This window comes from Spodoptera frugiperda, chromosome 14, assembly GCF_023101765.2.
Source record: "Spodoptera frugiperda isolate SF20-4 chromosome 14, AGI-APGP_CSIRO_Sfru_2.0, whole genome shotgun sequence".
Taxonomy (NCBI): Eukaryota; Metazoa; Arthropoda; class Insecta; order Lepidoptera; family Noctuidae; genus Spodoptera; species Spodoptera frugiperda.
Window position 1 is genome coordinate 5,866,339 of NC_064225.1, and position 22,182 is coordinate 5,888,520.

The 22,182-nt window shown below is 36.7% G+C and overlaps 2 protein-coding genes across 6 annotated transcripts in view; one reads left to right on the top strand and one right to left on the bottom strand.

Moving 5' to 3' along the window:
• Positions 1-2,172: 2,172 nt before the first annotated feature.
• On the bottom strand, positions 2,173-13,220 carry LOC118279283 (UBX domain-containing protein 6). 5 transcript variants are annotated; one of them, XM_035598928.2, is made up of 10 exons: positions 13,071-13,220; positions 11,219-11,568; positions 10,049-10,197; positions 9,458-9,599; positions 8,147-8,241; positions 7,256-7,409; positions 6,392-6,549; positions 5,573-5,702; positions 4,750-5,018; positions 2,173-2,376 (listed from the first exon to the last, which is right to left on the bottom strand). In XM_035598928.2, exons 2-10 carry the CDS (start codon positions 11,471-11,473, stop codon positions 2,235-2,237), a joined length of 1,494 nt encoding a protein of 497 aa, XP_035454821.2. In that variant the 5' UTR covers positions 11,474-11,568; positions 13,071-13,220; the 3' UTR covers positions 2,173-2,234. The 5 variants fall into 5 exon arrangements, with proteins under 5 accessions (XP_035454821.2, XP_035454827.2, XP_035454825.2 ...); XM_035598934.2 differs by having other exon boundaries at positions 2,173-2,419; XM_035598932.2 differs by having other exon boundaries at positions 4,745-5,018.
• A 4,223-nt stretch (positions 13,221-17,443) lies between these two features.
• The window catches only part of LOC118279184 (uncharacterized), a 98,373-nt gene continuing 93,634 nt past the window's right edge, over positions 17,444-22,182 (top strand). Inside the window, exon 1 of the mRNA XM_050698377.1 lies at positions 17,444-17,585. The gene's annotated coding sequence lies outside the window, so the exon portion shown is untranslated. The remainder of the gene's footprint in view (positions 17,586-22,182) is intronic.

A 22,182-nucleotide genomic window follows, 5' to 3' on the forward strand; every position in this document is an offset into this window, starting at 1 on the left:
ACCCCTTCGGGGTTAAAAAGGCGTGACGTTGCTACGTTGCTAGTAAGCCTAAACATAATAAATGATTTAGTATGTCTCACGAAAGTTAAAATAATTATAAAACAAAGTGTATCGATCTTAGTAGGATAGATTTATCTTCTATTTTTTTATAATTCTTTGTAAATAAGAAGAGAAATGTTGAGACTGTTCGAAGCTCATTTTTTGACGTGGCAATTTTTAATAAAAAAAATTGTATTGTATTAACTGTTACCTTCAAGGTTAGAAAATAATTTTAAGATTAGATTCGGAGCATACAAGTTCAAAATCTCTTGTTTCATTAAAAAAAAGGGATGATGACAGGGTATGTAGTTTATTTCAGATAAAAAAAAACATCAAATACCTAGTGGCGTCAGTAAATCAAATTTTTCACACTTTGTAAGTAAAAGTGACGTCACATTACATCAATCTAATACAGGTACTTGATGTAAAATGTCCGGTATTTTTCAGAAATATTAAAAAAAAAAACAATGTCATCTACCCTATAAAGTATTTTACTACACATTTTGAATGTTCATAGAATTTATTGTTTGCAAATTTTTAAACTACATATGTACCTATCTATGTGAATAGATTTTAAACCTTTTTTTTGGAATGATAAACGAGTCGATAGTTATCAGCATGGAATGCTGACATTCAGTAGAATGTCGTTAGGGATTGAATGGAAAACAACTAGAAAAGAGAAGGAAAAAAAAATTTAGGCTGTGTTGATAACTAAATAAGAAATGTATCTTCAGATCAGCGTAGCTGAGGGACTTTGACCGTTGTAAAAGAGAATCAATGCAGTACCCTTAGTACGAGTTTGCTTTACGTTTAAGCAATCTTATACTAGGGTACATAATAGTAAAAAAGACATACCTACTGAGAACTTGAATCAACTGCATCACAAACCACACAGCACCCAGGCACTTAGTTTATAAGGAATCCACATGATCTATACTTATTATATTCTTGAGTGGGGAGGAGGGGAAAGAATCATTGAATCGACTCCGCCCAGACCTGGGAGAGATGAAAAGAACTGTCAGACTTACTGATTCAAAACCACTCCGTTCCTACCAGAGCCGGAGCCACGGTAACAGTCCCTTGGCTTTTTATATGACTGACTAAGAACGCATTTAATGTATCTGATCACAGCTATGTAGCTGACACGAAAGAAAATGTATAAAATGAAACATGGGCGCCGGCAGTATTGTTCATGATTCTTGATTAGTGAGCTCTAGCTAGCTCACAATTTATAATAGGGCTCTTGAAAACAAGAAGTCTTTACTTTTATATTTATTCATCTTTTGACTGCTGTTATATGAGAGAATATAAAGCATATTGCGTCTCTTTGGTGTAACGTTTCATGAAGCAAGTACAAAGAGGAGAATGCCATAATGTGATTGTGTACTGTGACACAAAAAACGGCCTTGTCCAATGTTATTATTAGTAAAAAAAGTGTAGATAGGCGTATTTAAGAGCTCAGAAAGTGGCATATTAAAATGTGGACAATTGGCAACGTTTTTGTAGTATGAAACCGCTAGATGGAAAATAGAGTGGCATGGTTTGTAACTCCGCGCTCCCCGTAAAGTGTCACGCATTATGTTAAATTGAAATCCAGTTAGGACATCTCTTTGTATTTGCTTCATAGTTAAGTTCTGGAAAGAACTTTGGCGGCGCCCATGCAGGCAAGGGAAATATTTCGAATTCAATATTTTAACCACACTACACAATAATAGAAGTACAATTTAATATTCAATGTCCAATTTTGATCGCAATTTGTAGTTTTAAGTGTAAATAAAACGATAAAAAAATTCATGTCTTTCATTTCCACATCAAATCCTCAATATGCTTATTCGATAGTTAAAATGACAAAAACCTAAAATAAAATTCAGCTTTATTACCTACAAAATGAATAAGGTTGAAAATATTTGACTTGACCGTGGTAACCGATTTCTGTAGACGTTTGTGGAGGCTTCAAGCTGTTTCTACCGCACAGCTACTTTGCGGCAACGCATATTTGTAACACAGCTACATAGTATCAGTGAAAACAGTCACAAACGTTTCACACTTTAACTATTAAATCTTCGCAGCATATCTTTGGTGCAAAAGCGCCTACATACGCCTAAATACTAAGTATAAATAAAACCAAAAAAATACAATTTCAGTTTTTTATTTCGTTATAGAATCCTCAATATACACATAGATGTTTAATTACATTAAAATAATAAATAGTACACTTCCCTTAAGCATACGAGGAGTGCTTGTAGTGCTAGGAGCTTGACTTGTCGTAGCGTACAACTTCGTAAAATGACGGTGCGAATGGTTAGACAACGGAGTACCTTATTCACCGCCGACGCCCTGTCGCAGTATAGAGTATGGATTAACTCAAAACTCCCCCTACCTATGTTTAGAGAGAAAACAAACAAAATAGGAATGAATTTTGAATAAAATATTGACCGAATTGGGAATGAGGATGCCAGTGTTTCTATGAAATCTGGTCCCACTTCCAATAGCTGTGTGTGTTTCATCATTGGATAGGTAATTTTCAGCTGAATAAAAGTTACTATGGCGCCAAATCTTAGTCTTAGTTAGTTAGATTTGGAACTTGGCGTCATAGTAATATTAGGTGGGACCACAATTTGCATCCTCCTTTGTGTTATTCTGTACCTTTAGAACGCGTTTGCTTTACGCTTAACGAAATCGAAAGAGCGTATTTGGCGCTCTAATTAGCAATCAGAGCGCCGAACGCGCTCTCGTTGCACGTAAAACAAACTCTTACTAAGCGCTCTGAATTTCAAAATGTTGTTCAGTTTAGATTTTCTCAGTAATCTGCCACTTACTGGGTCATAAACAAAATTGTTTTTTTACCATTTAAATCTATAAGCTGGTCAAAAAAGAATTTACAATCCGAGCAAGTAAGTACTGAATCAATACATTTCTGTTTCAATTCCACCCAATTTCATAATCGTGAATCAACACCAAAACAATATCATCAAATTCTATCCAGCCGTTTAGGAGTTCAGTGACACACATACAACAAATATAATAAAGGTTATAATATCAAAAATACTTTTCTAACACTAAATATATGCGTAATGGAAGGATGGATCTAGAAAGAGAAACACAGTTAATGTAGATTACTAAGCCATTTTGGTCTAAACTACTGTTGTATTACGACTCAAAATTGCCTGACACCTACAGATTTAGTGCAAAGAGATTTTTAAAGTCATTTGTAAAAGTTGTTCAGGGACTTTCGATCTTAAATACTTGTTATTGTGGGTGAGAGTTAAAATTTTTGCATGTCATAGAGGTGAAGATTTAAAATATCGAGATATTTAGTAAGTATATTTTTTAATTATATATTTTTTATTATGTAATTTTGCTTACAGTACATACATACATACATAACACGCGTTCAGTTCGTTTATATATCACATATTCAACACATAGTATTAGGCTTCTATACAACAAGCTCTAATTCTATATACAAGATTATTTTTGAAGATGAAAACTACTAAAATATGAATATTGTATTATGTACCATTTATTCCATAAAGGTCATTAGCTAAGCGCGACGTCTTGCGTGAGCGATCTAGAAGCAAACGCGAAGCGGTGCGGTGACACGCGAATTTAACGCGATGCGGTGTGACGCTGCGGTTAAGTCCTACATGCATGTGAATCGTTTCATTTTGTTTTTGTTTCTGACATTTATACAAAACATGACGGCCATTTCGCGTGAAATTATCAAGCCAAATGATCGCGTTCGCACCGCGTCTCATCGCATCGCACGTGCAGTTGCTGACGTAGGCCGCGTCAATAGATTTTGACAAATTGTTTTTTCGCGCCGCGTCGCATTCGCTTCTAGTTCGCTCGCGCAAGACGTCACGTAAAGGTAGGTTTATATTAACAGCCAGTTTCAAAAACCAATCTATCAATGATTTAAATCTTTATGAACAGTTTTTAAATGTGACAAAAATAACAATAGGTTGACTTGGAGCCAATAAACAAAGAAAATATTAGGGCTGTTTCCAAGTAGTCAGAGTCTAAACGTTTTGGAATGAACAAAAAAAATATTGTGCTACTAAATTGCACTTCATGACGTCATACTAAAGTACATTACCAAATCAATGGGGGACTACCGTTTATTTTAGCTCACCAAATGACGCAAATTTAGCAAGAAGTTTTTTTGTCCAATCACAGCAGCTGTCAAATATTGTACATCCAATGGTGTCACACTAACTAATTCTCTATTGGAGAAAGACTCGTTCCTCGTCCAATAGGAAATTAGAGCAAGATTTACACTAGCACCATCGGGTAAGCAAAAAACGGTAAACCAAAATTGACTACAGTAGGTACGAGGTTATTTCAAAGCAGATATCTATTAAAAAAATGTAGTAAGGAATCACCCAAATTGCTAAATGTAACTTCATAAATATGTAAAGATCAACATTCCAACTAAAATGGGTTATCTATGTCTAAGTTACATACATAATTAAATAAATAAGTTAAGTATTAGTACAAAATGGGCCCAAAGTTTATAGAATTTTGTATAATATTAAAACGTTAGAAGAAAGACATACTCAAACTTCAAAGAATCTCTGATAGAGACTAATCAAAGTAGAATATTAGCTGATTTGTCACTAACACTCAAATTTATACTATAAGTTCTAAACTATAAAGCTCATTTTGCACTAACCCTAAACGCAATGCATCAACAACAATATACCTTACACTTCTTGCACCAAAACCATGACTTCGGGCTTCAAAAACACGTCTTTATTCGGGCTATTGTGAATTTGTTCAGCGACAGATGAGTGCCAAGCGAATGTGAGTATTGTCGCCGGTACTAATCGTAGGTCAATAAGGGTCTTATTTGCATCTTCTTCTAGCGTGACCTTATGACCTGTTGGCATGCTTAGCACGAAAGGTAGGTCATGTTCGAGGTTTTCTTGCACGAATTCGTGAATGTCATTGTAGCGTTCGTAAACTGAAAATGTTCCCTGGAAAAGAAAATTATAAAACTCATAATAGTGATATGTCACAAATAGTTATTAATATTATTCATCACATTAATTAACATTTGTAAATGAGTTCATTACCTTTAAAAATAATTTTGACTAAAAATATTTCCACTACAAAAACAGTTTGACAATCATACGTCAACTTTGACAGATGACAGTTTAAAACTAAAGCCAAGGAAAACCGCCATTCAGCCTTTGTCCCCCAAAAACGAAAAAGTTTCGAACAAATACTTTTTTACTAACATTAGAACTTAAGACGTGATAATTACCATTCAAAGTCAAAGTCAAAGCATTTATTTCAATTAATCCTAAATTAGGCACTTTTGAAACGTCAAATTGATTTGTCCGTCAGTCTGTCTGTCAGTGAAGCTAGGCGCTCGTTCCAAAGTGTAGCGTGTGTATTTATTTATGTCTATGACTTTCCGATATTTCGGCACTGTTGCAAGCGCCATGATCACGGATGTACTGTTTCATAAGTTCTAATGTTAGTGTTAGTGACTATGTCAGTTAAAAAAATACATTGTTTACATTACCTGTAGCAGTATTCCATCTGGGAAGCGTACCCTTATGATCGCGAACTTGTATTTACGCATTTCCCTAATTTCATCCTTCTCCCGCATAGCTTTAGTTCTCAGCATCTGACTCTTTTCGATAGCTTCTTGTCTGGTGGCAAAATTAAAGAATATAAGGAACGTGTTCGACAGAATCGAATTTTAAGTGTAGGAGAGTCATGCTTCGGCACGAATGGGCCGGCTAGACCGGAGTGATACCACGGCCTCACAAAAAACTGAGACGGCCTCAGAGAAAGAATGCTTGCGTTGTGAGAGTGAGGTTACAACATGGGCGGTTCTTCTGCCGCGGGAATCCGCTCGACAAGCTCTCGTAAACCAGCAAACTACACAGGACTCGGTTTAAAACAGGTCTTACTTGTACTTCAGTAATAAAACGCGCCGTGTCGAACATTTTGACGCGGCACTTGCCACGCATGCACACACGAGAAAGCGAGCAGATAACAGCCCGTGTAGTTTTAAACGGCGCCGGTTACCAGGTTTTAACGATTCAACGCTACTAACCGCGGTGGGAAACCGATTTGTCAATATTCTCTTTCCAATGGATTTCATTTCATTATACTACAATTTTTTTTGTTCTGTACCCTTAGTGCGAGTATGTATTACGTTTAACGAGATCGAAACGAGACCGCATTCGCTATGATTGGTTGACAAATTCGAGCCGGTCAATCAGAGCGCCGCGCTCTCATTACGTTTTCGTTCAACGTAAAGCAAACTCGTACTAAGGGTACGGTACTGGCTTATTAGTAATACCTTTTACTAAATACACTTTTGGACACTCACCTCAACTGCTGTTCCCTCTTAATTTCCTCTGGGGACAGTGCGTAGAATGAGGGCGGTAGCTGCACCTTGTTAGCCGCCTGTGATGGCAGCAACACTTGCAGGTTCCTGTCTAGTTCCAGCTGTATCGGCTCTGCTGTTCTTAGAGCGTCTATTAGTGTCTGGAATAAAATATAAGGGTTATTTTTCAGTGTTTTTTTAGGAAGGAAAATCATCCAATGGCTACTCTCGCCTTGGGCTAGGCGAGATAGAGTGTCTAACTCTTACTGACTAAAACCACACTCGTTCCTGCTCCTGCTTTTCAAGCCGGAGCCACAGTAATCCGCTAAGTAGTCCGCTTCGGTCTTTATGGAGATTTTAGGGTTGATTTTTTATTTATTTATACCCCAAATTGCGCTAAAATTACCAATTGATGGCTAACTTTTTAGTGGTTTTATTTTACAGATCTAAAACCGTGCCATACAAAGTTAATGATAAGACAAAACGATATTTGTTTAATTTTGAATGTACGATGCCAAACATGATAGGTATGTTTGCTCATGGGCAGACGTGCTCCATCGTAGGCCGCATCATCACTTACCACCAGGCGAGATAGCGGCCAAACGTCGACCCATCAAATATAATAAAAGATGCCAGAGGATATATTAAAAAAGGGCCAAATTAAAAGTACCTTTACCTTTAACCGATGAGCATGCATGAAAAGACTGATGACTGTTGATAAAGCGAAAGAAGTGTGTAAGAACCGTGGCAATTGGCGTTCCATTGTCTCTGCCTACCCCCATGGGAGACAGGTGTGAGGTTATGTATGTATGTATGCCAGAGAACTTTCATTTTGAATGTTAATGTAACAAATAAACAGATAATTACCACTAAACTCTCAACAGAGGGCACATTGTCCTTCTGGAAGACGAGGAAGTCCTCCTCCACTCCGTCCGCGTTCCGGACCTTCTTCTGCTCGAAGCCGGCCGCCAGTAGCAGCTCCATCGAACCCTCTATAGGCTGCACTCGCTCCGTGAACACTCTGCAATGTGACAAAACCTGTATTTTTCTTATTTAACAACATAAATAAGGAGGTTCGATATGTATGTTGTATTAACAGGTTTCTGATTCTGGATATCATTGACATATTTTGTTTTACAACGTCACGCCTTTTATTCCCGAAGGGGTAGGCAGAGTTGCACATTAGGGCACATAATGATGAAGATGGCAAAGTTTCAAGTTTTCACCATTTGTGTTTTTAATTTCCATATAATAGGGGGTGAAGCTATTGCCATATACTGGATACAATTCCAGACTCCGTGCTACTACTGAGAAACCGAAAAAAGCTCAGTAATACTATGCTCGACTCAGGAATCGAACCCGAGACACCTCGTCCGGCAGTCGCATTTGAGGCCACTCGATCAACGAGGCAGTCTATATCTAGGCTATAGCCTATATCTGTGGACAAAATATGGAGTTTCGTAACAACTTAGTAAAAAAAAACTAATCTCAGTGTTAATGGAGCAGCACGGAAGCCAAATGACAAATGTTATAACAATGGTGAGATTAAAAATATGTTCATACAATAGGTGTATAAAAATAGACGCATTCAATTAAATGTTCGTTAGTCTCGCTAAAACTCGAAGACGGCTGGACTGATCTGGCTAATTTTGGTCTTGAATTATTTGTTGAAGTCTAGGGAAGGTTTAAAAGCGAAATAAAAATGTTTGAGGCGGTACAATGTTTGCCGGGTCAGCTAGTAACAAATAAGATACTGACCTGTTGCTCATCCTAATTTTCTGGAACTTCTCCTCTTCAGGCTGCGTTACTATGTTCTCTAAGTACTTGCATAACGTCTCCACGCATGTCTCAACCTGGAACAAACATTTTATAGGTTAATATCTTATACACTACACACTATTTCCGAACTGATAAGACCTTTTAAAGTTCGATCCTCTCGCTCAGTCAATGTCTAAAGTAACCGTCACGAGAAGCTATAAATTATGTAAACAAACATCTTTTACTAAGTAAACATTTTATACTGCGAGATAACAATAACTTGAACATATTCAATCGACATGAAATATAGACGGGTTATATGAAAGTAACAACCTATTTAATTTAGTCGAATTATATTTTAACGACGCAAAGCGCTATCGTTTGTGTTTCTTGGTACCGGAACGCGTCCGTCGCAGGGATTGTAAACTATCGGGATGCCATTTTGAAATAAACAGTCATTCGAGTTTCGAATGCTTACGAGTTTGTTTCATTGCTTTGCATATATCGCGGATCTGGTAGTTATTGTTAATTTTGTTATTGTTTCGTTATCACTTTTTACTTTTACGTTGTGAACTCCTGAACACTTGTTTACAAAATTTATAGCTTCTCGTGGCGGGGACTTTAGAAAGCAAGCCGTATGTGCCCTCACTAAGTCTTCATATTTAAAATGGGTCCCGACTGCTTTAATTTTACGATGACTTTCTTGTTTCAGGGATTTTTTCATATTATGAAAAAACGCAGTCGGGTTTTTTAGTTTTTTAATTAACAATAGGAGAAGCAGAATATTGTACTGTGTGAACAATGTCCGGTCCATATTATATCGAACGAGACTGACGCATGTTAGTGAAGAATGTACCAGAATTTTACAAGGCACGGCGACGTGTAACGTTTCTGCGTCGTGACGTTAATTTTTACGTTACGTTAACGTAAATTTGTACGTCACGTCAACGTAACGTGTCACGTTACCGCACCGTTCCACGTTGACGACGTTGTGACGTGGAAGATATGGATACGCCCTTAGTAGTCCCTATCGTTTCGTGCAGGAATCTAGTCCACCGTAGGCTAACCGTGCAGCCGAAGTAATAATCTCTATATATAAAAATCAATTGCTGTTCGTTAGTCTCGCTAAAACTTGAAAACGGCTGGACCGATTTGGCAAATTTTGGTTTTGAATTATTTGTGGAAGTCCAGGGAAGGTTTAAAAGGCGAGAAAAAAAATGTTTGAGGCGGTACGAAGTTTGCCGGGTCAGCTAGTAGGTACACAATAGTTTATGCCTCTACTCCCAAAAAGTAAATTTTCTTAAAACATACCTTCTCCCTATTATTATTACAGGACTGTATGATGAGACAGGCGGTGAGCCCCCTCTCCTCCTCCAGCTGTTCGTACAGGAACGTTTTGATGTTCTTCTTCCATTCGTCTCGGGGAAGTATGTCGTTGCTTATCAATGGACATCTGAAAGAAGAATGTTTCATTTCATAAATGGTTGTCAATGCAAAACAGAATTTTTGCCAGCTATACCTATACATAACGTTGGTCTGCCTCGTTGGTAGAGTGGTCGCAAGTGCGATTTTTTATTTTTTTATGGAATAGGAGGCAAACGAGCATACGAGTCACCTGGTGGTAAGCGATCAGCGCCACCCTTGGATACCCGCAACACCAGAGTCACAGGTGCGTTGTCGGCCTTTTTAAAAAGGAGTATGCTCTTTTCTTGAAGGTTATCGGTTCGGAAAACCGCCGGCGACAGCTCATTCCACAGTTTTGCTGTGCGAGGCAGAAAGTTTCGAGAGAAGTGCACGGTTGTGGCCTGCCAAACATCTATACGATAGGGAAATGATGTCGTGTAGGTCGACGGCGAAAAGAATAGATATAAATTGAATAATTGTAAGAAATTTCGTATTTACTTGAAATAAACGCCACTGGCCGCATAGTTTCTGGGCAGATCTTCTATCTCTCTCTTCTGATGTTCAGATGGTGCGGACGTTGACTTAGAGGCAGATGCTGCTGCCATCTGATTGGCTTGCTCATTCTCTAGTTCTCTTTTTACTTGTGCCTGAAAGAGAAGAGAAAACAATTAAAATTATAACTTTACAAGCGTCAGAGTATAATACATTTGTAAGATACACCTATTCTCATGTATCGCAAGAGGTAACTAAGACACTACACATTTTGTCAGAGACAAAGCAGTAGCACTTCCCGATAAACCTGAACCTCTGTATATTATGCTAGTAAACGAGTAGACAGATCACCTGATGGTAAGCAATCGCCACCGCCCATGGACATCCGAAACACCAGAGGCGTTGCAAGTGCATTGCCGGCCTTTTGGGTGTTAGGAATTTAGTTAATGGTTGTTGGGGAAATTGGGGATTGAGAAGATAGGGAAAGGGGATAATTGGGCCTCTGGTAACCTCACTCCACAACCAAACACAACGCAAGCGTTGTTTCACGTCGGTCTGCTATGAGACTATGGTATCACTCCAGTCGAGCCGGCCCATTTGTTCTGAAGCATGGCTCTCCCTTCCTTATAAACTTTTATAGCAGCTATATATTACAGTCCATACGCTTTGAAGCGTATGATGAGATACATACTTAGACACATGGATTTAACTGTACAGTTCAATTGTAAGATGCGTAGCCTGCATTAAACAGTCTACAAATTGTAGAGGTGATGATATGAAATAGACCTTGTGTAAAAGAGAAACCTTAAAAAAACCAATATAAAACTTTATAATTCTGTAGATGACTAATTAGTTACAAAATTGAAAAAAAAACTTACTTTTTTGACCATAATAACCAAAACTGTAAAATGTTACATCTTGTCAGTGTCAGTAGAAATTCTAGTTGGTCATGCATTGAGTAAAGTCAAATCATTTATTCCAATCATACCATATACAAATACTTAGATACTTTTGAAATGTCAACAAAGAAAGGAATAAATAAGAATCTGTCAATTTGTCCATCAGTGAAGCTAGGTGTAAATCTCAAATAGCACTACAATATAATCTCTTGCTTACTATCAGGTGATAGGTCTTATTTGAACATCCCAAAGAAGTAACTGAAGTATTTTTACTAACCTGTATAGCAGCCAATGAAGTATTAAACGATGGATTCTCCCTTTTCTGCTGAAGCCTAGACAAGGCAGCTTCAGCAGCAACCTTGCTCTCCTCCGACAAACCAGACCTTATCATTCGGACCTCCTTTTTGGAACATTGGACATTGGAACTCTGGCTACTTATAGTTGACTCACTTAATTTATGGCCAGGCCCTGCCATTTTGAATTTGGCATCTGTCTTCTTTTTTTGAAAGAACTTTTTTATTCTTTCCGCCATGTTGCTTAGATTAAATTAGATTCTCGGTGTGTGTTCCTTGGGTAGCTTTAGTTTTGATACACTTTCTTTTAGCTGTTCTATTGTTGCCGATGTGGCTGTGGACGGAGAAACAATTAATAATTTACACACATTCCATGTAGTTAGTAAGTAAACTCGAAGAAGTTATTAACAAAATTGTAGAATAAACATTGCTGTCAATGTACTGCTTTACTAGTTATTTTTATTACTTCTGGGTTAGTCTTAATGGAATTAAATTGAGAGCAATATTACCATGATGATCAAGATGATGATTTGTTTTGATTATCAGTAGTTAATGATTATTTTTTTGCAATATTGCATCATTAATAATTAATAATGCATGGTGTCGCCTGCTTCTCATGCATGAGAGAAATCTACCAACGGCAAGTACCAATGTAACTCTTTCCGAGTTATGTATAGGTACTTTCTAAGATTATTTTTAGACAACACTGATAAACGATGAAAGAAAACATCGTAAGGAAACCAGGGCTAATTAATCCTCAAACCTTCTCCATGTGAGAAGAGGCCTTTGGTCAACATTGGCCACTTACAGGCTGTTGATGTAATGCATAACTACATCAAGCAGGTATAATCAATAAACAGGAAAAGACTAACTATTAACTTAATAGGTACTAAACAAGTTACCAAAGAGAAATTAAATAAACTCTACTTTGGACTAGGTACTTGTGTGTTGTGTGATCAATAACAATAAAGTCCCCGTCACGAGAAGCTATAAATTTTGTAAACAAGTGTTCAGGAGTTCACAACGTAAAAGTAAAAAGTGATAATGAAACAATAGCAAAATTAACAATAAAAACCAGATCCGCGATATATGCAAAGCAATGAAACAAACTCGTTAGCATTCGAAACTCGAATGACTGTTTATTTCAAAATGGCATCCCGATAGTTTACAATCCCTGTGATGGACGCGTTCCGGTACCAAGAAACACAAACGATAGCGCTTTGCGTCGTTAAAATATAATTCGAATAAATTAAATAGGTTGTTACTTTCATATAACCCGTCTATATTTCATGTCGATTGAATATGTTCAAGTTATTATTATCTCGCAGTATAAAATGTTTACTTAGTAAAAAATGTTTGTTTACAAAATTTATAGCTTCTCGTGACGGTTACTTTAGAAACATTTCAAACTAGATTATGTAAGAAGGATTCAACAAGAAAGTTACAGTCAATAAAATTGATCTAAAGAGGTTGCATTACACTTTTATTAGTATAAAAAAAGATTCTTTGTTTTCTGTGGTACTGAATAAATAGGTATTTACAGAATCATTTTATCAGTATGAGAATAATTATCTTGTGTTGTCCAATGTGACATATGGATTCCAATAAGTTTGAGAGGCTTGGCTTGTTACTAATTCATTAAGTAATTAAAAAAGACTTATCTTTTTGATAAGATTCACAATCAAAACACTACCAAATCAATGGAAAACAATACATTGCAAGCAGAAACAGTTTTACAAAGAAAACAAAGTAATATTGTGCTCTAGAACTCACGTGCATTATGTAAAAAGTGCAGAATAATACAGATATCGAGAACAAACGAAATAAATGACTCACCCGGTTTCATAAACCGCTCAGATATACGTTTACCGTACACTCGCCACGAAATAAAAATCAATAACAATGTAAACAAAAGAATCAAGAAGAACGTCTTCAACAACAGGAATTGGAACTCGTTGAAGTATAACACCTCCGCTAGCTCGTCGTAGAAAGATAATTCAGTAAAATTAACGATTGATTTGGGAAAACTCTCAATAGGTATCGATGTTAGACACGAATCAAAGAAATCCCTTGCGAACGACAAAGTATCCCCGATCTGAAGATACAGAGCCTCGTACAAGGTAGAATTAAAAACAGCGTTATCGAATAACGACATTACACATGAAATTTTAATGTTTTAAAAACAAATAGTTTGAAAAATAAAATCGTTCATACTGAAATCCATAAACCGCATGTCACTTTTCTTTGACAGATAAGTGTCAGTGTTGCCAGTTTGTGGTTTGTAGAAAATATTTTTATAATTTACATTTTATGTTGCAAAAACTTTTTTGATTATTGATTTTAATAAGAAGCGTATCTGTTAATAATAATATTCTCTATTACACAATAAGATATTACTGAATGATAAAGATTGCTTTTTCTTAACTTTCCAATAGAAGGAGTAATTTAGCAGTTAATTCGCTAAATTAATACCAGACGGGAGCCTGGTATTAATAAAATGGTCCTTCAAAAAATTATCAATCATCCTAATATTATGCAATAAAACGTGGCATATTTTATTTATTTATTTTTTATTTATTTATTTATTGATTTACATCAGGCAACGAAGGCCCATATTAATACAATAATACTATACTAAAACATATTATAAAATACTATAAATACATAATTATGCTATTAATTATTAAGGTCACACGATGTGACGATGCGTGGCGTCGTATTACGCTGCTCGGTGTCACGTAGCCTGCCTCGAAAACGTCGGTATATGACACCCTTCGGCCAAAATTCTGCCTTGAGGAACTTCTCGAGATGTTGAGTTGGAACTCGCATCACAAACGACTTGAAGTTGGTATTTTGATGCGGTTCCTTACGACCTTCAAGGTCCAGTTGGTCTTCACCTTCACATACTCCACGACGTCCTCCGCCTTCGTGGTGTGGTGTAATCGGGACACATACAGCAGCGTCGTAGGCACAGCTGGACGCAGCAGCCTGTTTGGTCCGGGTAGTCCAGTACCGCACTGATTGCGAGAAGTAGGCTTCTTCTTCTTCTTCTTTTGGACTTTGATGTATATTATATCCATAAACTTAATAATGAGTAGATACTTACTCTCAACTCAAGTAGGTAGGTTAGATAGCTACTTTTGTCATAAAGCCCTGCTTACTGCGTTTTATTGGCCATTGAATAGGATTCATAAATGTTTAAGATCTTTTTAATAGTTTATAGATAAAGAATGGGTCTTTATGGAAAAGACCTTGCAGTTTAATAACATACCTACCTAATCAAATGATTCTAAAGAGAATTGCATGTAACAAATGCATGACAGATTATTTAGAGTTAAAAAATATTTGTCATCTATTTGTCTACAGTCGCAACTCGGCCACATTTAATGAATTTGAACACGCTATAGAGCAATTTGTTTAATTTGTTAGTAGATATCGGAGCTGCGGACAACGTAACACGGGGTGTACGGGGTGCAGGAACGGGGTGGATTTTACACCTCACCCAAGACAGGAGAAATCATTTTTGTGATTTTCCGCCCTCGAAAAAAAACAAAGAAAATTAAAAGTGCGAGTAGATCGACGAACTACCTAGGGTTTGCATAGTGTACCTAGGTTCTTCAATATCATTATCCATCTTATTTATATGGGAGGGCAAAGCATATTCGAACCTAAGTTACATAATAGATATTGACCTCAATCCTTGCTAAACAAAAAGATCACGCAGCAAAGAGGTTGGAGGATGATATTACAACCTCATTGGCAGTAATTAATTGGACTGGACAGTTAGCCACTATAAATGGTTATACAACTGAAATGGTTGATCACGGTTTTGTAGAATGGCCATTGCTCATCTAAGAATATTTTAGCTAGAAACTAATATTGTAGAATTTGTAGATAAAGTTCGAAATTACCAACACAATTATTTTTGGGCACTTACTCCAGGTCCTTAATTCATTAACAGATTATTTAGACACCACTGACAAACGGTGAAGGAAAACATCGCGTGGAAACCTGGGCTTATATTTTTTAATTATAAGTTTGAAATCGCCAACCCGTATTGAGCAAGCGTGGTGATTAATACTTCTCTGTGTGAGAAGAGGCTTTGGTCAGCAGTGGCCACTTATAGGCTGATGATGATGAATTCATTAATCAAATTGAAAATTATAGTGATCAGGAATAAAACAGTCACCAGCTACCGAAAGACAGTGTGTGACGAAATCGAATTGGTCGGTTGGTTGGCGCGGTGGCTGTTAAACCACCTGCCGCGTAACGTGTAGCTGGTTCGATTCCCGCTAAAAGCAACTCATTGTGTGATCCACAAATAATAGGGTCTGGATGTCATGTGTATGTGAACTTATATGTTTGTAAACGCACCCATGATACAAGAGAAAATCCTAGTGTGGGGCAAACTTATGTTAATAACAAAAGGTTGAAAATTACATCTATTACCTAACCTTCAGTTACATTCAGCACAGAGATCTGTAATAAAGGTTATGTTGAGTAGGCCTATCAGGTACCCCACGGAGAAACTTTACAAAGAGTCTAAATTGCTAAGCATTCGCCGTCTTTACATAAACGCTTCTGTAAGTGCAACATACAAGCAGATGTTAACCTCCAATGCATACCAAAATTCACTGGAGAGAAGAACCTTTAGAGCCCATGTACCTGCAGTTAAAACCTCATTTGCACAAAGATTTTCTGTTTACCTGTTTCCACATTTGTTCAACAAAATCTGTAAGGTCTGTAAATTCAAAAATGAAACCGCACGCGAAGTAAAGTCGAAAACCAACAAGTATTTGGATAATTTAAATTATCACGAAGTTGAACAGTTGTTAAGGTCTATTCGATAGTAAACTTAATGCTTTTCACACTCGCACACCAGGCTGTTAGATTCATACACACACTCACATACACGCACATTCATACACATACACATACATTCACACATATCCATACATATACACACGCACATTTATACACACATACACTCATATTCACACACTCACCTAATTACCTCATTTTATTTGAAATTCCTATATTTTTCTTTTTTTTTTGTATTTTCTTTAATTCTTTTTTTTTTGTATTTTCTTTAGGTTTTCTTTAATAATTACTATTAGACTAGTCCTAAGGTAAACGCTGTATTATTGACAACCGCGATACAGGCTGTGCCTAGTGCGGTTGTCACTGTGTAAATTGGAAAATGTATACATTGAGTTGGTAATAAAGAATTTTATTTTATTTATTTATTTACATTTAGATAGATAAAGCAACATGATGTAATTCTCACCTTTTCTTGGCATATTTTGACGTACCTACTTAATGTTTCTATTTCATTTATAGGTACATAGGTAAGTGGTAGTTATCATTCACAACAATATGAAGGAAGTCGGTAGGCTCGTACAAATATTGATAACTCTAAGTCTGCCAAATGATTAGGATTCAAAGATAGTCTTACCTATAGCTTATATTAAAAAGGTTGAAGAGTTTGTTTGTCTATGTTATTTTGGTATTGATTGAAAATTAACTGTTTCGCTTTGGATAGATGATTACATTTTTCTGCAAAAGATAAAAACTGGTTGCATTGCAATTTGATATTGATATTGGATAGACTACGAAATAAACAAAAGAATTTTTACTAACCTTACCTAAACTTCTGTTTTAGTACCAATTAGGTTTTAATGACAATTTCTTCACCTTTCAACTAATAGCTTCAGAAATTCAGCCATTCAATCAGACGTAAAGGCATTAAGTGTGGGAAAGTCATGCTGCACGAATGGGCCGGCTCGACCGGAGTAATACCACGGTCTCACAGAAAAACGGAACTGACGTGGAACAACGCTAGCGTTGCGTTTCCCAATCCCCGATACCCCAACAACCCTTAAATTCCTATTCCCCAAAAGGCTGGCAACGCATTTGTAACGCCTCTGGTGTTTCAAGTGTCCATAGGCAGCGGCAATTGCTTAGCATCAGGTGATCCGTCTGCTCGTTTACCGGCTTATTCCATAAAAAAGCTAAACACTCAGGCCGTTTTTTAAATGGCTAATTAAGCTGGTTAGCTGCAACATATCTACATAAAACACCACGATATCTTCAAGTGGCAGGCTTCTTGAAGTAACCCTTTTAGATGTCATGATCATGATCAACACTTATCGATGTAGTATGACAAGATTCATCCTATCTTATCACAAACAAACTTGACGCAATCTCCATTCTTGTTTTGCTTTCAGTTTTCCGTCTGTTCTATGTTCATCGAATATGTTAATGTTCTTGCTGTGTTAATTTTGAATAAGTTAATTGTTTTTTTTTTGGAGTTTATAGTAAGTGCTTAGTGTGGCTAGCTTTATTTTAAAGGTGAGTGTTTGTTTTATTGTTGTGTTGTTATCAGGATTGTTAAGTGTGGCCTAGATTGTGATGATGAAAGAATTGTCTGTAAGATGTTTAAGTAAATAATTAATGTAGTATGTATGTAAAATGAGGTACCTGCTTTAGTTAATATTCAAGTGCATATCTATTAGGATATTCCAAGTTAGACTGCGAGACCTCATTTTGTCATAGCCCTTATACTACAACTTTAATGGGGGTTTATACTTCATAATTGCGTGAAAGTGGGTGTTACATAGTGATCATCTATCTACCTCTTCAAGTATTAAAGTCTATGACCAAATATCGTTTACTTTTTCTCCTCTAATAATATTTTATTGCGGAATCCAAGACAGTCGTTCAATATCCCTGGACGCGCCGGACTTCAGTTTTCACGGTGATTCCATGGTTGTGGCGGGCTTATCCCAAAAAATCTATGAGCAACAGACTATGGTAAACCAATAGTCAAATTTTCGATGTGATACACATATTCGTAAAATAAACTTGCGTAAAAACAAATTTAAACAAATTTTCAAGGAAATACGCCATTATTTAACGGAACTGACATCAAAGTCTACGGGAAACCGCCAATTATATGGAAATCTTCGCACCCCATGAAAAAGAACCGTTATAATTAACGAGGGTATAAAATCGCGTCACCCCCGCAAAATCATGGAGTATTGAGAAATGGAGTACCTAATGTTTTCTTGTATGAATAATTTTTGGTTTTGTATGTGGTACCTAGTACCTACTTATGTAGATGTAGTGTGAGTTTTATAAACGTCTATAATAAGATTCGAGCCTGTAGTACTTCAGGTGCTACTCCAAAATTCGTACTGCCGATTTTTATCTATTACTGCAGTGTTCATCATTATTAATTTTTTCGTAAACATATCCACTGCAGAACATTCCTTTGTTGGCTACCTTCAATGACTTCCAAATCCCAGACTCAGCACCAGACTCCCAGCACATTATTAAAGCTGCAATTACCTAATACAATCTGAGACCCTTTGTTCAACAATCAATAGTCACGTTCATAACCATTTGGCAAATAATCTCCGATAGCGCACTTATTGCGAGTGCCCATGGGTGGCTTAACGGTGGCAACGCTTAACATCAGATGATCCTGCTTGTTTGCCCCCTCTATTCAAATTTTTTTAACGTCTTCAATTTTTTTAAGTCAGCTAATATCCCTAAAACTATCTTCTAAGTCCGATATATAGATGCTGAAAATCGCATCAAAATCGGTTCAGCCAAACGCGAGATAATCGCGCACAAACATTCATACAAACAAGTCAAACTGAGAACCTCCTTTTATTTCCAGTCGGTTAAAAAACGTGACAGTGTACCTCATGGTACTTTACAATTTCATACTCCGTATTCGAAAAGTTCCTATGACATAGCCGACCGCCATTATCGACGCGTCGACCATAAAATGGCCATTTGAATGTCTTTAAAAGCTTTTAACTGTTCCCACAATAAAACTTGAATTGGTAAACTGTTCTTAATGAGAATTATTTTCGCTTTCATTGTTTTGATGTCGAGAGGAAATGGTCCGGAGGAAAAGTCAATAATGTGTTTCATTTCCTAAATATCGAGTTGTTTGGGTGTAATTAATTGGGTGGCTTTACCCGTGTAGCGGCTGAGTAAGTGCTATACATTTGTCAGTATCCCTGCTCAGTCTGCTCTATCCGTGGATGAGGTTCTAATGCCTGTTCTAAACCTCTCTTAAATTTTAAGGAACCTCTAAGCTAGGATGGTATTTACTAAGGTAGTTTTCATTAAAGTGACACCTAATAGTACAGGCAAAGTGAAGGTTGGTTTTGGTGCTCCTTGGTTTAGGAGTGATAAATGATACTTATTTTGCAAATATGTATGGTTACAATGTAACTCTTTTAGACGTCAATGTCTTAAATAACTAGATGAGGCCGGCATTTCCTATCAGACTGCTCTGAGAAGAAACGCCAAAACAAACTCAGAGGTCATAGTCTCTTTTAAAGCCTAGACAATTAAAATAAAGATGTGAGAGAACCGTGCAAGATGATGACGGTGACGGGTGAAAACGGTGCAATAAGTCTAACAAGCAAACCTTACATTTTGGCTGTCTTCAATACACCTTTTAAATAAGTCTAAGTAAACCTTACATATTTGCATTGCTGTCTTCAATTCCCCTGCTAAACGTGAGTATTCAAACAAAGTCTCTTAAGTAGAAGAGATCCATGTTCGAGCAGTGGACTTTCAAAGGTTGTCCAGGCGCTTTGAAGATTGCAGTTTAGAATAGAAGGTTCGTTTTTAAGAGAAGAGAGAAGATAAAAAAGTCCAATTGTTTATTATGACACCCGAGCGAAAAATTATGCTGATAAATAATCGTATGCCAGTACAACAGCACATAAAAAACTAAAACAAAAAATGTATCACTAAAACCACTAACATAGTGCTAAAACCAGTTCACATTTCGGATGGATGAAGACGTTTATCCGACATTATCGTACTCATAAACAGTTTGCATATTATGGCTTAGTAAAAACCTGGGGAGGTGATCTTGATAAGGTTACCCTAAGTTACCCCCGACTTACCCTTTACCCTGGGGGGTGTTTGGCAGTGATAGTGGTTAATAGCGGAGATAGTGCGGTAACGTTGTGTGAGTTTACGATGCCTTGAAAGACTGGAAAGAATTGAATATAATTTGCGTTTGGAAACCTCCTTGTACCTAGTAATAGGCAACCCTAGTAACAGGGTAGATGACTAATTTTTATTTTAATGTCCGTCTTGTTTTGTTGATTATTTTAAAATATTAGACACGTATTTTTATTTTCTTAAGAACACAAACATTTTCGAGGATACCTATATTGATTTGAAATATCACGTTCTAGGTATGTTTTATACATAGAAATGGCTGAAAGGATCAGGATAAAATTTGGATCAGGGACGATATACGAGCGAAGTCGCTGGCAGAAGCTAGTGTTAATATATGTTGATATATTATGTTCTATATTTCTCAGATGTATTGGAATGACGCTTAATTAAGTTAATTGCTGAATGGATACAATAATATAGATATCAGATATGTACGGAATTTAGCAGTAATACAAATAGATATTGTGTTAATGCGATAGTATCCTGCAATTTAGGGAAAATAAAATTGAAAGGGGAAAAATCTTAAAGAGGTGGAGGATTAAAAGGGTGTTTCTTTAAAAAACTTCAACTTTTATTTAATAAATAATTATTCTCCCGCGTTGTTAAGCATCGTGGTAGCTTATTAATTACGTATCATTCTTAATTTTATTGGATTGGTTGAAAACAGTGACACAGCTTAATTTATTGAAACCAAATTTTTTGTTGAGGATAATGACGCTGTTAACATTTTGATTTTTTTTTTAAAGAATCGCCCAAGGTCGTTAAATCCCATATGCGAATCTAAAATAATAAGTCAAGTACCCAACAAAACTGATTCACTTATTCAACAAATCCTAATACACTCAATCACACACACACACACACACCTATAGTACCTACATGAGATGTTCACATGTAAATCACTATAAAAAATCCACTGATTGTGACTGACAGGGATTCAACGTCCCTGCTACACACTCCGTCCTCTAGCGACATTGAGACGATGACGTCATAACCCTTGTGACGGTTCGTGACGTCACTATACACTATTTCTACTTGGTATACAGACTGTCTTGGTTTGAAAAGAGTTTGGGCTACCTTACGCCCGAATACGGAAATGTTACTCAAATTTTAGTTGTACTTAAATCTCGTGCTATCCCTATCATTTACAAAGAATTTTTAGTGACAGAACTATATTTGAGAGCGTCTTAAAATTGAGTTACGTTTGAGTATTTGACCATTAGTGTGTCAATTTTAGAATTCATGGACACCCGAAAGACTAGAGGCGTTACAAGTGCGTTGTCGGGCTTGTGGGGCTTAAAAATGTAAGAATTGTTGGGGAATCGGGGATTGGGAAGGGGGTAATTGGGCCTCCGGTAATCTCACTTACACAACGAAATAAAACGTAAACATTGGTTCACGTCGGTTTTCTGTGGTATCACTCCGTTCGAGCCAGCCCATTCGTGGCGAAGCTTGGCTCTCCCACACTTAAAAGTAGGTGGTTTACGTTACTAGATGGTTCATTTAAATCATGACAAGATTAATAATTCACCAAAATAGTGATTCATATTATCATCATCGTATCAGCCTTAAGATTGAAGATGTCAACTGCTGAACATAACTTGCCCAATGATTTCTTCATCAGCTGATTGTTAATGATCTACATTAATTATTTTCATGACTGCGATTCAATTTGTCCAGTACCCTTAGTACGAGTTTGCTTTACGTTGAACTCACTCATTGCCTAGCGCGAACGAACCAACCAATCAGAGCGCCGAACCCGCTCTCGTTTCGATTTCATAAAACGTAAAGCAAGCTCATACTAAGCTCATACTACTGTACCTATGTTACTAGATCTAATCTATGAATGAAGAAAGAGCTTCCTAAATAAAGACTATACATTAGTTAGTGACCATGTCAGTTTAAAAACTCTATTGGTATATTATATCGAAAAAAATCTCCAGTCTGGTCT

Coding starts and splice junctions, on each gene's coding strand:
- LOC118279283 (XM_035598928.2), bottom strand. CDS start 11,473: ATGGCGGAAAGAATAAAAAAGTTCTTTCAAAAAAAGAAGACAGATGCC. Junction 9,600..10,048: donor GCCAGTGGCGTTTATTTCAA/GTAAATACGAAA, acceptor TTCTTCTTTCAG/ATGTCCATTGATAAGCAACG. Junction 2,377..4,749: donor ATGGTTTTGGTGCAAGAAGT/GTAAGGTATATT, acceptor ATACTGCGACAG/GGCGTCGGCGGTGAATAAGG.